This window comes from Lampetra planeri, chromosome 74 (genome assembly GCF_965212315.1).
Source record: "Lampetra planeri chromosome 74, kcLamPlan1.2.h2, whole genome shotgun sequence".
Lineage (NCBI taxonomy): Eukaryota > Metazoa > Chordata > Hyperoartia > Petromyzontiformes > Petromyzontidae > Lampetra > Lampetra planeri.
The window spans coordinates 938,651-954,017 of NC_136179.1; the positions used below are offsets into that span (position 1 = coordinate 938,651).

General features: G+C 50.6%; 1 protein-coding gene across 4 annotated transcripts in view; it reads left to right on the top strand.

Moving 5' to 3' along the window:
• Positions 1–15,367, top strand: part of LOC144737778 (coiled-coil and C2 domain-containing protein 1A-like) — a 42,316-nt gene that overhangs the window by 21,961 nt on the left and 4,988 nt on the right. For 2 of the 4 annotated variants that reach the window (XM_078620634.1, XM_078620636.1), the window contains exons 13-24: positions 46–130; positions 318–502; positions 1,176–1,301; positions 2,071–2,129; positions 5,362–5,478; positions 7,919–7,992; positions 9,842–9,900; positions 10,395–10,446; positions 10,968–11,067; positions 11,428–11,512; positions 12,731–12,868; positions 13,507–13,538. In XM_078620634.1, the coding sequence (XP_078476760.1) occupies positions 46–130; positions 318–502; positions 1,176–1,301; positions 2,071–2,129; positions 5,362–5,478; positions 7,919–7,992; positions 9,842–9,900; positions 10,395–10,446; positions 10,968–11,067; positions 11,428–11,512; positions 12,731–12,868; positions 13,507–13,538 (1,112 nt within the window). Of the gene's footprint in view, positions 1–45; positions 131–317; positions 503–1,175; positions 1,302–2,070; positions 2,130–5,361; positions 5,479–7,918; positions 7,993–9,841; positions 9,901–10,394; positions 10,447–10,967; positions 11,068–11,427; positions 11,513–12,730; positions 12,869–13,506; positions 13,539–15,367 lie in introns of those variants that run through there. The other 2 variants (XM_078620637.1, XM_078620638.1) reach the window with 2 other exon arrangements.

Genomic DNA, 15,367 nt, shown 5'->3' on the forward strand with positions numbered 1-15,367 from the left:
CCAGTCTGATAAAGCTACACGAGGGAGCTTTGTCTTTGTGTCCAGGTGGCTCCTCCAACCACTCCCCAGCCAGTTCCTGGACCTACCCAGTCAGTTCCTGGACCTACCCAGCCAGTCACAAAATCACCAGGTAAATCACCTCCCCACTCACCTTCCCACTCGCTCACTAACTCACCCACTCACTCACCCACTCACCCACCCACCCACTCACTCACCCACTCACTCACCACTCACTCACCCATCCACCCACCCACTCACTCACCCACCTACCCACTCACCCACCGACCCACTCACCCACTCACCCACCCACTGTGTAGCTGCCTGCCAGCAGCAGCTGCAGCTGCGCCTGCTGCAGCGACGCCGCACCCTGCTGCACGCCGCTGCGCTGCGCTGCAAGGAGAGTGGGGACCTGGCGGGTGCCAAGGTGCTGCTCAAGCAGCGGCGTGGAGTGGACGCCTTCCTGGAGCACTGCCAGGCCGGAATGCCAGTGGACATCGCCTCGGTGACGGAGACTCATCACAACCACAGTACCCCTGTCTCTCTCATCGCCACGGTGACGGAGACTCATCACAACCACAGTACCCCTGTCTCTGTCATCGCCACGGTAACGGAGACTCATCGCTACCCTAGTGGCCCTGTCTCTCTCATCGCCACGGTGACGGAGACTCATCGCGACCCTAGTAGTCCTGTGTCTCTCATCGCCACGGTGACGGAGACTCATCGCTATCCTAGTAGTCCTGTGTCTCTCATCGCCACGGTGACGGAGACTCATCACAACCACAGTAGCCCTGTCTCTCTCATCGCCACGGTGACAGTGACTCATCGCTACCCTAGTAGCCCTGTGTCTCTCATCGCCATGGTGACAGGGACTCATCGCTACCCTAGTGGCCCTGTGTCTCTCTCACGATCACCGTCACTACCATCGTCTTCACCATCGTCTTCACCATCGTCCCAGTGTCTCGCTCCTCATCACCAGGATTGCTGTGGTTGTGGTAGTGATTGTGGTTATGAGTGTGGTAGTGATGATTGTGGTTGTGGTGGTTGTAGTGATTGTGGTTATAAGTGTGGTAGTGATTGTGGTTGTGATTGTGGTGATTGTGGTTACGATGGTGGTTGTGTGGTTGTATAGTGATTGTGGTGATGCTGATTGTGGTTGTGTGAATTTGTGGTTGTAGATTCCGGCACCACCTCCGCTGCCAGACTCGGACTTTGAGTTTGTGTCTCGACGAGAGGCTCGGGACTCTGAAAGACACCACGAGGAGTACTCGCGGCTCGGCCACGTCCTCAGGGCACAGCATACCGTGAGAGGAGACACGGGGAGACACGGGGAGACAGAGAGAGACACGGGGAGACATGGGGGAGACACGTGGGAGGGAGACACAGAGGGGAGACACAGAGGGGAGACATGGGGAGACAGAGAGAGACACGGGGAGACATGGGGGAGAGACACGTGGGGGGGACACGTGGGGGGGAGACACAGGGGGGAGATACAGAGGGGACACTGGGACAGAGAGATACACGGGGAGACATGAGGAGACGCGGGGAGACACGGGGAGAGAGAGAGACACTGGGAGACACGGGGGGAGACACAGGGGAGACATGGGGAGAGACAGAGACAGGGGGAGATACGGGGGAAAGACTGGAGAGACACGGGGGAGACACGGGGGAGACACGGGGAGAGAGATGGAGGGGAGAGAGACACGGGAGACAGACCCGGGGGGAGACACGAGGGGGAGACCTGAGGGGATACACACGGGAGAGAGAGTGACAGGGGGAGACACGTGGAGGGGAGACACTGGGAGAGAGAGACGGGGGGAAAGAGAGACGGAGGGGAGACAGACCCAGGGGGAGACACGAGGTGGAGACAGAGGGGAGACCTGGAGAAAGAGAGAGACAGTGGGGAGACACTGGGGAGACACGGGGAGAGAGAGAGACCAGGGGGAGACACGTGGAGGGGAGACACTGGCGAGACACGGGGAGAGAGGCAGGGGAAGACACGAGGGGGATACACGCGGGAGAGAGACGGGGGGGGAGAGACTTGTCTTTTTGTCCTTCTGTGTTCTGTTCCAGAAATGCCAGGAGATTGCTCAGCAGTTCACACTCCTGGGCAACATCACGGAGATCGCAAAGTGAGTCCCCTCCCTCCCTCTTGTAGTGTATAGAGTAGTGTGGTGTATTGTAGTGTATAGTAGTGTAGTGTATAGTGTAGTGTATAGTAGTTCTAGATTTGAAGCTTTCGTGACTGCAATGATTCATATTCTTAGGTTTTTTCGGTAAAGTCACGTAGGTAAAAAACATTAAAAAGTAAAATAAAATAAAAATCACGACGTTTCGGAGGCAACGCAAGCTTCCGTCTTCAGGTGGTACCGTCACAGCCACAAGTAACATCAGCGAAAACGAACGCTCTGAACTCGCAGACCTAAAAAAGAGAGATGATATAGTCATCCTCTCGGCAGACAAGGGCAATGCCACGGTCATCATGGATAAAGATTCATACAACAACAAAATCCTGGACCTTCTTAATGATGGGAGTTACTCCAAAATTAAAAACGATCCCACTAAAAACCTAACGACAAAAACCAACAGTATCATCACGAGTTCGACTTCCCTAATCGAACCAAGCAAACGTCCCTCTCTAAAACCATCGGCGGCTAGACCTCCCAGACTCTATGGTCTTCCCAAAATCCATAAAGAAGGCACCCCGCTACGACCCATCGTGTCGACGATGAACTCTCCTACGTACAAACTAGCCCGTTTTCTATCAGATACTCTGCTCCCCTTCACAGGCAAGACCTTTTCGGCAGTACTCAACTCAACCCAATTAGTCTCTATGGTTAAGGACAAGGTACTATCTCCTGATGACATCCTCGTCAGCTTTGATGTAGTATCTTTGTTCACCAAAGTCCCAGTACCGGACACCCTAACAATAATTGAGGACTTAGTCCAACATGGATTGAATTCTGATGTACCTGCGCTGGTTAGGCATTGCCTCACCAACACTTATTTTACCTGGAATGGCACCTTCTACAAACAGGATGAGGGTACCCCTATGGGCTCCCCCTTGTCACCAGTTATAGCCAACATGTTCATGGAAAAGTTTGAATCAGACGCCATCCAGACATCCACCCTGCGTCCTTCCTTGTGGAAGAGGTATGTGGACGACACTTTCGTCATCTGGCCACATGGCCTCCCAGCATTGAACCACTTCTTGGACCACATCAATTCTAGACACCCATCCATCAGATTCACCATGGAAGTGGAGAAAGACGGTAAACTACCATTCTTGGATATTCTGTTTGAGAGGAGGCCTGACGGATCCTTGGGACATTCTGTCTACAGGAAAGCCACCCACACAGATTCCTACTTGAAACCGGATTCCCACCACCACCCATCTCAAAAGAATTATCTCATCAAAACGCTATACCACAGAGCCCATGGCATTTCTGACCAACACCACCTGGCCGGTGAATTAAGACATGTACATCGGGCCCTCAGGATGAACAGATACTCTGGTCGCACTATCCGCCAAGCTGTTTCTCCCACCATACAGAAACAGCCACATGAAACTCCGACCAAAACTATCACGTTGCCATACATAGCAGGCGTGACCAAAAAGATCTCCAAAATTCTAAACAAACATAAGATCCAAGTCCGATTCAGTACAGTGCATAAAATCCGTGATTTGATTCCATCTGTGAAGGATGTCGTTCCTGACTTACAGTATCCTGGAGTCTACAAATTGAGTTGCATTTGTGGTGATTGCTACATTGGAGAAACGAAACGTCATGTTTCTGATCGTGTCCGCGAGCACAAGTCAGATCTGAAACACGGCAGAACTGATTCTTCGGCCGTTGCCGATCATTGCTACAACTCGGTGGTCTCTCATGAAATTGTCTTTTTCGAGACCAAGGTTCTCTGCAAACCTCCTGGCTACCATCAAAGGTTTGTACACGAAGCCATACAAATATACAAACACAGACATAATTTCAACCGTGATGACGGTTACAAACTGAGTAATCATTGGAAAGATGTGATTAACCATGCAAAAAAGATTTAACTACACTTATTTGCCAATCTTATTTGACAGACAACCATCACAGTTTTACCATGTCTAGTGGTGGTCTCCCTGTTACAGGTTGAGTCACAAACCGCACCTCTCCATAACAAAGGCTCAGCCTTTGTTATGCAGTTTATTCTTAGTCTTAAGCCTCACCTTACCATATTAATAAAAGTATGCGGCCCTTGCTCCACCACCTCCTCCAACCATTATATAAACGGAGTGGTGGCTTCTGCAATCTCTCATTTACTTGATACAGCTGTCGTGGCTGTGATGGTACCACCTGAAGACGGAAGCTTGTGTTGCCTCCGAAACGTCGTGATTTTTATTTTATTTTACTTTTTATTGTTTTTTACTTACGTGACTTTACCGAAAAAACCTAAGAATGTGTATAGTAGTGTATAGTGTAGTGTGTAGTATAGTGTATAGTAGTGTAGTGTATAGAGTAGTGTAGTGTATAGAGTAGTGTATAGTGTAGTGTGTAGTGTATAGAGTAGTGTATAGTGTCGTGTATAGTGACTTTGTAGGATGAACGTTGAGATTTATAAGGGCACGGGGTGACCAGTAAGGTCTGAATGGTCTGTAATAAGGTAGGGCACTGATAAGGGGTTGACAGGCATGTGACGGGCATGTGGCAGGCATGTGGCGGGCATGTGACGGGCATGTGGCATGCATGTGGCAGGCATGTGATGGGCATGTGACGGGCATGTGACGGGCATGTGGCGGGCATGTGACGGGCATGTTACATGTATGTGCACCGTACAGCATCTCGTGTAGGCCGGCGCCCTTCACTTTGTCTCCACAACGTAACTCCCGCATTCGTTAACAATTTATACTGCATTTCGTTACTTTTGCTTTTTACTTCACAAGACGTTTATAGAGTTTACTTGATTTTCTGTTACATGTAAAGCAGTCTGTTACGTGTACGTGTGTAGCGGTCAGCGCTACGCTGCGCTACGAACCCGGCGACCCAAGTTCGATTCCCGCTCGTGGCTGCCAACACCGGTGACGATTATCTGAACTGGTCATTGGCCTCCGCAAGGTTGAAAATGAGTTACCTGGCGCAGTGGCTGTGTAAATATCGCCTGTGGTGAATAATGCCCTGGGGGCACAGTGTGGTCAATGATGCCCTGGAGGCCCTGTGTGGTCAATGATGCCTTGGGGGCACTGTGTGGTGAATGATGCCCTGAAGGCACTGTGTCTGTGTGGTGAATGATGCCCTGGGGGCACTGTGTGTGTGTGGTGATTGATGCCTTGGGGGCACTGTGTGTGTGTGGTGAATGATGCCCTGGGGGCACTTTTAGGTACGAGGCGATGGAGGATGAGGTGGCTACCCAGTTGGAATTCCTGCGCAAGGCCCACAGCCTGGGCCTGCCTCCGCCTAAGTCGCACCAGGAGAAGCGCACCATGAGGGCCATCCGGTGCGTCCACCGCCTGGCACCGCACGTACACCCAGCACCACACCATAGACTCAACACTACCCATAGACTCAACACTACCCATAGACTCAACACTGCCCATAGACTCAGCACCGCACCATTGACTCAACACTGCCCATAGACTCAGCACCACACCATAGACTCAACACTACCCATAGACTCAACACTACTCATAGACTCAACACCGCCCATAGACTCAACATTACCCATAGACTCAGCACTACACATAGACTCAACACTGCGCCATGAACTCAACACTACCCATAGACTCAACATGGCACCAAAGACTCAACACTGCCCATAGACTCAACACTGCCCATAGACTCAACACTACCCATAGACCCAGCACTACCCATAGACCCAGCACCGCACCATAGACTCAACACTGCCCATAGACTCAACACTACCCATAGACTCAACACTACCCATAGACTCAACACTGCCCATAGACTCAACACTACCCATAGACCCAGCACTACCCATAGACCCAGCACCGCACCATAGACTCAACACTGCCCATAGACTCAACACTACCCATATACTCAACACTACCCATAGACTCAACACTGCGCCATGAACTCAACACTGTCCATAGACTCAACACTGCCCATAGACTCAACACTGCCCATAGACTCAACACTGGCCGTAGACTCAACACTGCCCATAGACTCAACACTGCCCATAGATTCAACACTGCCCATAGACTCAACACTGTCCATAGACTCAGCACCGCACCATAGACTCAACACTGCCCATAGACTCAGCACCGCACCATAGACTCAACACTGCCCATAGACTCAGCACCGCACCATAGACTCAACAATGCCCATAGACTCAACACTGCACCATCGACTCAACACTGCCCATAGACTCAACACTGCACCATAGACTCAACACTGCACCATAGACTCAACACTGCACCATAGACTCAACACTGCTCCATAGACTCAACACTGCACCATAGACTCAACACTGCCCATAGACTCAGCACCACACCATAGACTCAACACTGCCCATAGACGCAACACTGCCCATGGACTCAATACTGCCCATAGACCCAGCACCGCACCATAGACTCAACACTGCACCATAGACTCAACACTGCCCATAGACACAACACAGCACCATAGACTCAACACTGCCCATAGACTCAACACTGCCCATAGACACAACACTACCCCTAGACTCAACACTGCCCATAGACACAACACTATCCATAGACTCAACACTTGCACCAAAGACTCAACACTACCCATAGTATCAGCACTGCACCATAGACTCAACACTACCCATAGACTCAACACTACCCATAGACTCAACACTGCCCATAGACTCAACACTACCCATAGACCCAGCACTACCCATAGACCCAGCACCGCACCATAGACTCAACACTGCCCATAGACTCAACACTACCCATATACTCAACACTACCCATAGACTCAACACTGCGCCATGAACTCAACACTGTCCATAGACTCAACACTGCCCATAGACTCAACACTGCCCATAGACTCAACACTGCCCGTAGACTCAACACTGCCCATAGACTCAACACTGCCCATAGATTCAACACTGCCCATAGACTCAACACTGTCCATAGACTCAGCACCGCACCATAGACTCAACACTGCCCATAGACTCAGCACCGCACCATAGACTCAACACTGCCCATAGACTCAGCACCGCACCATAGACTCAACAATGCCCATAGACTCAACACTGCACCATAGACTCAACACTGCCCAAAGACTCAACACTGCACCATAGACTCAACACTGCACCATAGACTCAACACTGCACCATAGACTCAACACTGCTCCATAGACTCAACACTGCACCATAGACTCAACACTGCCCATAGACTCAGCACCACACCATAGACTCAACACTGCCCATAGACGCAACACTGCCCATGGACTCAATACTGCCCATAGACCCAGCACCGCACCATAGACTCAACACTGCACCATAGACTCAACACTGCCCATAGACACAACACAGCACCATAGACTCAACACTGCCCATAGACTCAACACTGCCCATAGACACAACACTACCCCTAGACTCAACACTGCCCATAGACACAACACTATCCATAGACTCAACACTTGCACCAAAGACTCAACACTACCCATAGTATCAGCACTGCACCATAGACTCAACACTACCCATAGACTCAACACAGCACCATAGACTCAACACTGCCCATAGACTCAATACTGTCCACAGACTCAGCACTGCCCATAGACTCAACACGGCACCATAGACTCAACACTGCCCATAGACTCAATACTGCCCATAGACTCAATACTGCCTATAGACTCAACACTGCACCATAGACTCAGCACTGCACCATAGACTCAACACTGCCCATAGACTCAACACTACACCATAGAGTAACATTCTTGTTGTTTTTCAGAATAAATGCTCACCTCTCCGCCTTGGAGATGGAGTTGCTGATCGTGAAGGGGATAAACCTTCCTGCTCCATCCGGTGAGAGAGACATACGGAGAGAGAGCGACACGGGGAGAGATATATGGAGAAAAACATTTGGAGAGAGACATTGAGAGAGAGAGAGACAGAGACATGGGGAGAGAAACACGGAAAGACACGGGGATAGAGAGACTTGTATACTGTGTGTATGCAGTATGCGTGTCCTGCAAGCTGCTCCCAAAAGCGATCTCCACTCCTGTGTATGTGTACTGTATGTGTATACTGTACACGTGTGCAATATCTACGTGTACTGTATGTATGTGTATGTTGTATATGTACTGTGTTTATACTGTGTATGTGGTATACGTATACTCATACTCTTTGGTTCTTTCGGTGAAGTCACGTAGGTATAAAATAAAATAAATCACGCGTTTCGGGCGCAACACAAGCGTCCGTGATCAGGTGGGAAAGCATGGTCTGCTGCTGAGGCAGACTGTTTTAAAAGGTTTGAAATGGGTGTAGCCTAAGGGTCATAAAGAAGTGGCCAGGGCTAGTGATGTTAATGTGAGAGATTAGCATGTAACTGTGAGATAGGAGAGCGGCCTCCTCGACGAGGGCACAGAAGTGGCTATGTTAATGTGAGGGATTAGCATGATGTTAATGTGAGGGATTAGAGGGCACGGAAGTAGCTATGTTAATTGGAGGGATTAGCATGATGTTAATGTGAGGGATTAGAGGGCACGGACGTGGCTATGTTAATGTGAGAGATTAACATGATGTTAATGTGAGGAATTAGAGGGCACGGAAGTGGCTATGTTAATGTGAGGGATTAGCATGATGTTAATGTGAGGAATTAGAGGGCACGGAAGTGGCTATGTTAATGTGAGACATTAGCATGATGTTAATGTGAGGGATTAGAGGGCACGGAAGTGGCTATGTTAATGTGAGAGATTAGCATGATGTTAATGTGAGGGATTAGAGGGCACGGAAGTGGCTATGTTAATGTGAGGGATTAGCATGATGTTAATGTGAGGGATTAGAGGGCACGGAAGTGGCTATGTTAATGTGAGGGATTCAAATCAAGATTATACGTATCCTGTCCGTGTATACTGTGTGTAGCACGCAGTATGGTACAGTCTGCGGTATAGTCCAGTCCACGGTATGGTGTACTCTGTGTATACAGTTTGAACACAACATGCTGTATGTAGTGTGTACAGTATACAGTGGGCGCTGTGTATAAAGTACATGTGGAGTGGCATTACTGGGTGATGCCACTGCTCCCCGGATGTAGTGGCAGCCCCAGGACGCCAGGGGGCGGTAGAGTGCCCGGCTCGAGCTGGGCCGTGGCACTCGGGTTGAACCCAGTGGGGCTCGTCACCGGAGGTATGGAGCCCATGACCTACAAAAGGGGGCTGCGGGGATGACGTGTCCACAGCCCAGATCCTTCTCGAAGGTTCGAGAAGGAGGGAGTGGCTGGGGGCGGAGAGAGCCGGGACTGACTCTATAAGCCGGACCCCTGAACGGGTCCGGCTGCTGTTGTATACTCAAAGACACGAAGCCGTCACCCTGAAGACCCGAAGCCGTCACCCCGAAGAGGAGCTTGAAGACGAGACCCGGACCCCAGCCAGGGTCAGGTCGACGTCAGCCTCCCCAGTGTGAGGAGCGTTAGCCCGGAGGACAGACCTCCGTAGAGTATCGGGTGAAAGGGGCCGTTACCCCTTCGTGTTAAGGTTACCCTTGCTATGATAAACGTGTTGCCTCTATTGAAGTCTCGCTCTCCATTCTACCCACTCCACATGCACGTGTGTACAGTACACAGCGTGTTGTTTGAAACTGTGTACAATATACAGTGTGTACTGTGTACATCACCTGTGCATTGTACAGTGTGTACTGTATGCGTGTACTGCAGGATACTCCCAGGGGGATCTCAACTCCTTCGTTAAATTTGAGTTTCCGTTCCCCACCTCTGTGAGTAGCCCCATCACCTCCATCACTACCATCACTACCATCATCACCATCATCACCACCATCACCACCATCACCACCATCATCACCATCATCACCATCATCATCACCATCATCATCACAACCATCATCACCATCACCACCATCATCACTACCATCATCTCTACCATCACTACCACCATCATCACTACCATCATCTTTACCATCACTACCACCATCATCATCACTACCACCATCATCATCACCATCATCATCACTACCATCACTACCACCATCATTTCCACCATCACCATCAGTAGCATCATCATCACCATCGCTACCATCACCATCATCACCACTACCACCACTACTACCATCACCATGGTAGTAGTGGTGGTAGTAATTGAGTAGTGGTAGTGGTGGTAGTGGTTGAGTGGTGGTAGTGGTTGAGTGGTGGTGGTGGTGGTAGTAGTGGTTGAGTGGAGGTAGTGGTTGAGTGGTAATTGTTGTGGTTTCAGGATCAACCACAAACTGACAAGACTCAATCAGTCAAGAACTCCTGCAACCCTGGTGAGACTCTCTCCGTCTCCCCGTGTCTCTCTCTCCCATGTCTCTCTCTCCCAGTGTCTCTCTCTCCCCGTGTCTCTCTCTTCCTGCATCTCTCTCCCCGTGTCTCTCTCCCCGTGTCTCTCTCTCCCCGTGTCTCTCTCTTCCATGTCTCTCTCTTCCAGTGTGTCTCTCTCCCCGTGTCTCTCTCCCCATGTTTCTCTCTCCTCGTGTCTCTCTCCCCGTGTCTCTCTCTGTCTCCCCGTGTCTCTCTCTTCCATGTCTCTCTCTTCCAGTGTGTCTCTCTCCCCGTGTCTCTCTCCCCGTGTCTCTCTCTACCCATGTCTCTCTCCCCGTGTCTCTCTCCCTGTGTCTCTCTCTCTCCGTGTCTCTCTGTCCCAGTGTCTCTCTCTTCCTGCATCTCTCTCCGCGTGTCTCTCTCTCCCCGTGTATCTCTCTCCCATGTCTCTCTCCCCGTCTATCTCCGCCATGTCTGTCTCTCTTTGTCTCTCTCTCCGCGTCTCTCTCCGTGTCTTTGTCTGCAGTCTACAACGCCGAGTTCAAGCTGAGTATCGTGCGCACGAACCGCACATTCAGACGCGCCATCTCCTCCAAGGGGATCCGTCTGGAGCTGTACCACAAGAGGTGAGACAGAGACAGACACATGGTGAGAGAGACACGCAGAGGTCGCAATCGGGTACCCGATACCCGTACCCTACCCGATACCCGGCCGGGTATCGGGTACTGGTACCCGCTTGCGACCCTGGTGCAGCCGGGTATGGGTACGGGTAAGGAATCAAAACCCGTAGAGAGAGACAGAGACAAAGAGAGATGAGGAGAGACACATCGACTCTTTCTCAGAGATTGGTGGTTGTGGTGATTGTATAGTGGTGGTAGTGGTTGTGGTGGTTGTGGTACAGGTTATTGTATAGTGGTGGTAGTTGTTGTGGTGGTTGTGGTACAGGTTGTTGTATAGTGGTGGTGGTTGTGGTGGTGGTGCTGTAGGTTGTTGAAGTCTGACTTGGTGGCCTGGGCTTCGTTCCGACTCGAGAAACTGGAGACTCAGAGTCACGTCAGAGCCATCCTGGAGGTAGTCAACAACCACCACAACCACCACCACTGTCAACAACTACCACAACCACCACAACCACTGTCAATAACCACCACAACCACCACTACCACTGTCAACAACCACCACAACCACCACCACCACTGTCAACAACTACCACAACCACTGTCAACAACCACCACAACCACCACTACCACTGTCAACAACTACCACAACTACCACTATCATAACCACTACCACCTCTATACAACAACTACTGCGACCACTACCACGAGCATAACCACTACCAACCACAACCACTATAAAACCAATACCAACCACCACTACCAACCACTACAACTACCACCACTACATCTACCACTACCACCACGACCATTATCAACCACAACCATCACCACAACCACCATGCGGAAGGTGATGATGGTAATGATATAGATAACGGTTATGGTGATGTTGATGTTGGTGATGATATTGTAGATGATGTTGATGATGATGATGCTGATGATGATGATGGTGTAGATGCTGATTATGTAGATCACGATGTAGATGTTGATGATGATGTTGATGATGGACGACGTAGATGGTGATTTCATAATGTAGATGCTGTCGATGATAATGTAGATAATGATGTTGATGCTGATGGTGTTGATGATGTTGTTGAAGATGATGTTGACGATGAAGTGGTTGATGATGATGGTGTACATGATGATGATGATGTTGTGGACGTAGATGATGATGGTGTACGTGATGATGTGGTTGATGTTGTAGGTGATGATGATGTAGATGACTATGATGATGATGTAGATGATGATGATGTAGATGATGATGTGGTTGATGTTGATGTTGTAGGTGATGATGATGTAGATGTCTATGATGATGATGTAGATGATGTTGATGATGTTGATGTTGTAGGTGATGATATTGTAGATGATGATGTGCTGGATGTTGATGGTGTAGGTGATGATGATGTAGATGACGATGATGATGTTGTAGATGATGTAGATGACGTAGATGATGATGTGGTTAATGTTGATGTAGGTGATGATGATGTAGATGTCTATGATGATGATGATGTAGATGATGATGTTGATGTTGCAGATGATGATGTTGTAGATGATGATGATGTTGTAGATGATGATGTTGATGTTGTAGATGATGATGTGCTGGATGTTGATGGTGTAGGTGATGATGATGTAGATGACGATGATGTTGTAGATGATGATGATGATGATGTTGTAGATGATGGACGGCAGGAAGCCCACTGGAGGCAAGTTGGAGGTGGTTGCTCGCCTGAGGGAGCCTCTAGCTGGGCCTGAATTCTACCTCTCAACAGAGAACTGGCTCAGTGTGGAGGTGGTGAACATCGCTCCGGTGACGGTAACCTCCTGCCTCTTTGCCTGTCTGTCTCTGTGTCTGTCTCTGTGTCTCTCTGTCTCTTTGTCTCTCTGTCTGTCTATCTGTCTGTCCCTCTTTGTCTCTCTTTGTCTCTCTTTGTCTCTCTCTGTCTCTCTCTGTCTCTCTCTGTCTCTCTCTGTCTCTCTGTCTGTCTCCGTCTCTCTCAATCTGTCTCTCACTCTCTCTCACTCTGTCTCTCTCTGTCTCTCATTGTGTCTCTCACTCTGTCTCTCTCTGTCTCTCACTCTATACCTCTCTGTCTGTTTCTGTGTCTTTCTGTCTCTTCCTCTGTCGCTCTCCTTTTCTCTCTTTCTCTCTCACACGTGGAGGGAGACACGCTGGGAGGAACCTCAGAGAAATGAGGAAGTAGCCAACTCCCGTGAGTGAGAAGGGAGGGGACTCGGGAAGACTCGGGAAGATGTGCAGAGACTCGGGGAAACCTCAGGGAGACGCAAGGAGACTCGCGGAAACTCGGAGACTCAGTGAGACTCAGGGAGACTCGGGGAGATGCAGGGAGACTCAGGAGATGCGGGGAGATGGGGGGAGACCCAGGGAGACTCGGGGAGATGCGGGAAGACTGATGGAGAGACAGATTCTCAATTTTGTTTCTGTCTCTGTAGGTTCCCAAATCTCTTCCTCCAGCTGCTAAGAGGTGAGTGGATGGGTGGGTGAGTGGATGGGTGGGTGAATGGATGGGTGGGTGATTGAGTGTGTGAGTGGGTCGGTGCGTGAGTGAACGAGATGATGAGTGGGAGCGTGAGTGGCAGGGTGGGTGATTGAGTGTGTGAGTGGGTGGTTGGGAGGTTGGGTGGGTGGGTGGGTAGGTGAGTCAATGATTCGATGAACCGGTGGGAGGGTGAGTAGGTGGGTGGGTGGGTGATTGATTGAGTGTGTGAGTGGGTAGGTGGGTGAGTGAACGAGATGATGAGTGGGTCGGTGCTCGGTGAAACCCGCTTCCGTGGAGAAGCCTCTCTCGCAGAGGTTGGTGAGGGCTACGCCTTCTTCTGGAAGGGTGTTCCAGAAGATTCTCGCCGCCTCCATGGAGTGGGTTTTGCTGTGAAAACCTCAATCCTCCAACGCATCCCTGAATCTTCTGTTGGCATTCGTGAGCGGCTGATGACATGGTGCATTCCCTTGGCTGGGGGATGCTCTGCCACGCTCATCAGTGGTTCTACGCCTCCACTGGACGCAGACAATGAGGCCAAGGAGGCCTTTCTTAAAGCTCTCGACACTGCCATGAAACACACGGCGCGTATCAACAAGCCACTCCTCATGGGAGACTTCAATGCCAGGGTGGGCTCGGACCACCAGACCTGTGATCGCGTACGAGGCCAGCACGGGGTGGGTCAGCAGAACAGCAACGGGCTGCGGCTACTCTGCCTATGCTCCCAACACCGCCTAGGGATATACAACACCCTGTTCCAGTTGAAGAACAAACACAAGAACTCATGGCAAGACCCACACTTAAAACACTGACACCTGCTAGATTGCATCATCGTCCGTCAGTGCGACCAAAAGGAGGTGCTAGTGACCCCCGAGCCATGCGTGGTGCGGAATGCCGGACTCGTCACCGTATGATCAAAGCCAAGCTCCGCGTTGAGATCTGTCACCGCCAACCAAGGGAGGCCCCCAAATAAGCGACTGAACTGCAATGCCCTCAACAATCCAGCTGTCACTAACAACCTGCGGCGTCTCCACCAAATTCCCCGGACTCCGACCCCAACACGACGTGCTTTTTGATGGTTCTTTAGTGAAGACGCGTTTGCTTGACGGGCGAAGACCCCCGACTTCAGCAGCAGCCCCCAGCCTCTCCTCTCGAACCCTTTTAACCCCAGCGTGGCCATCTCCCTTGACCCTTGGCCACTCCCGCTACTCTCGAACCCTCTCGATGGCTCTCGATCCTTGATCCGCACCTATCACTTGGCCACAGCCCCTATTCTCTGATCCTTTATTATCCCACTGATAATTTATTAACCCATCGATCCTTTATTAATCTACTTCTTTATTAACCCACTAATCCTTCTCGTAGACCCCAGATCGTTCCCCTGGCTATCTTTGTCATTACCCCCTGTGCCCGCTAGTCCCCTGTGCTGTCTTTACGCATGGACTGAGTTGCGCACAGCCATCCTTGAGGCAGCCTCTGCTTCTTGGGACACCAAGAAGCATCGCCACGACCGGTTCAACGAGAACGCTGCGGATATCCACACAAAGCTCACAAAGCCGTCCTGTCCCAACCACACTCCCCCACTCTTCAATTCTCTGGTCTCCAGGGCCGAAGCAAAGTCCCCCCAGCGTGCTGTCCGTGCCATTGAGGACACCTGGTTGGTCAAAAAGGCAGATGAGATCCAAAGCCTTGCGGGTGCAAACAACACCCAAGGGTTTTGTGATGCCATCAAAGCCCTCTATGACCCCCAAAAACGAGCCGTCACACCGGTCTGGTCTGCTGATGGCAACACACTTTTCAAGGACCGCCAAAAGATC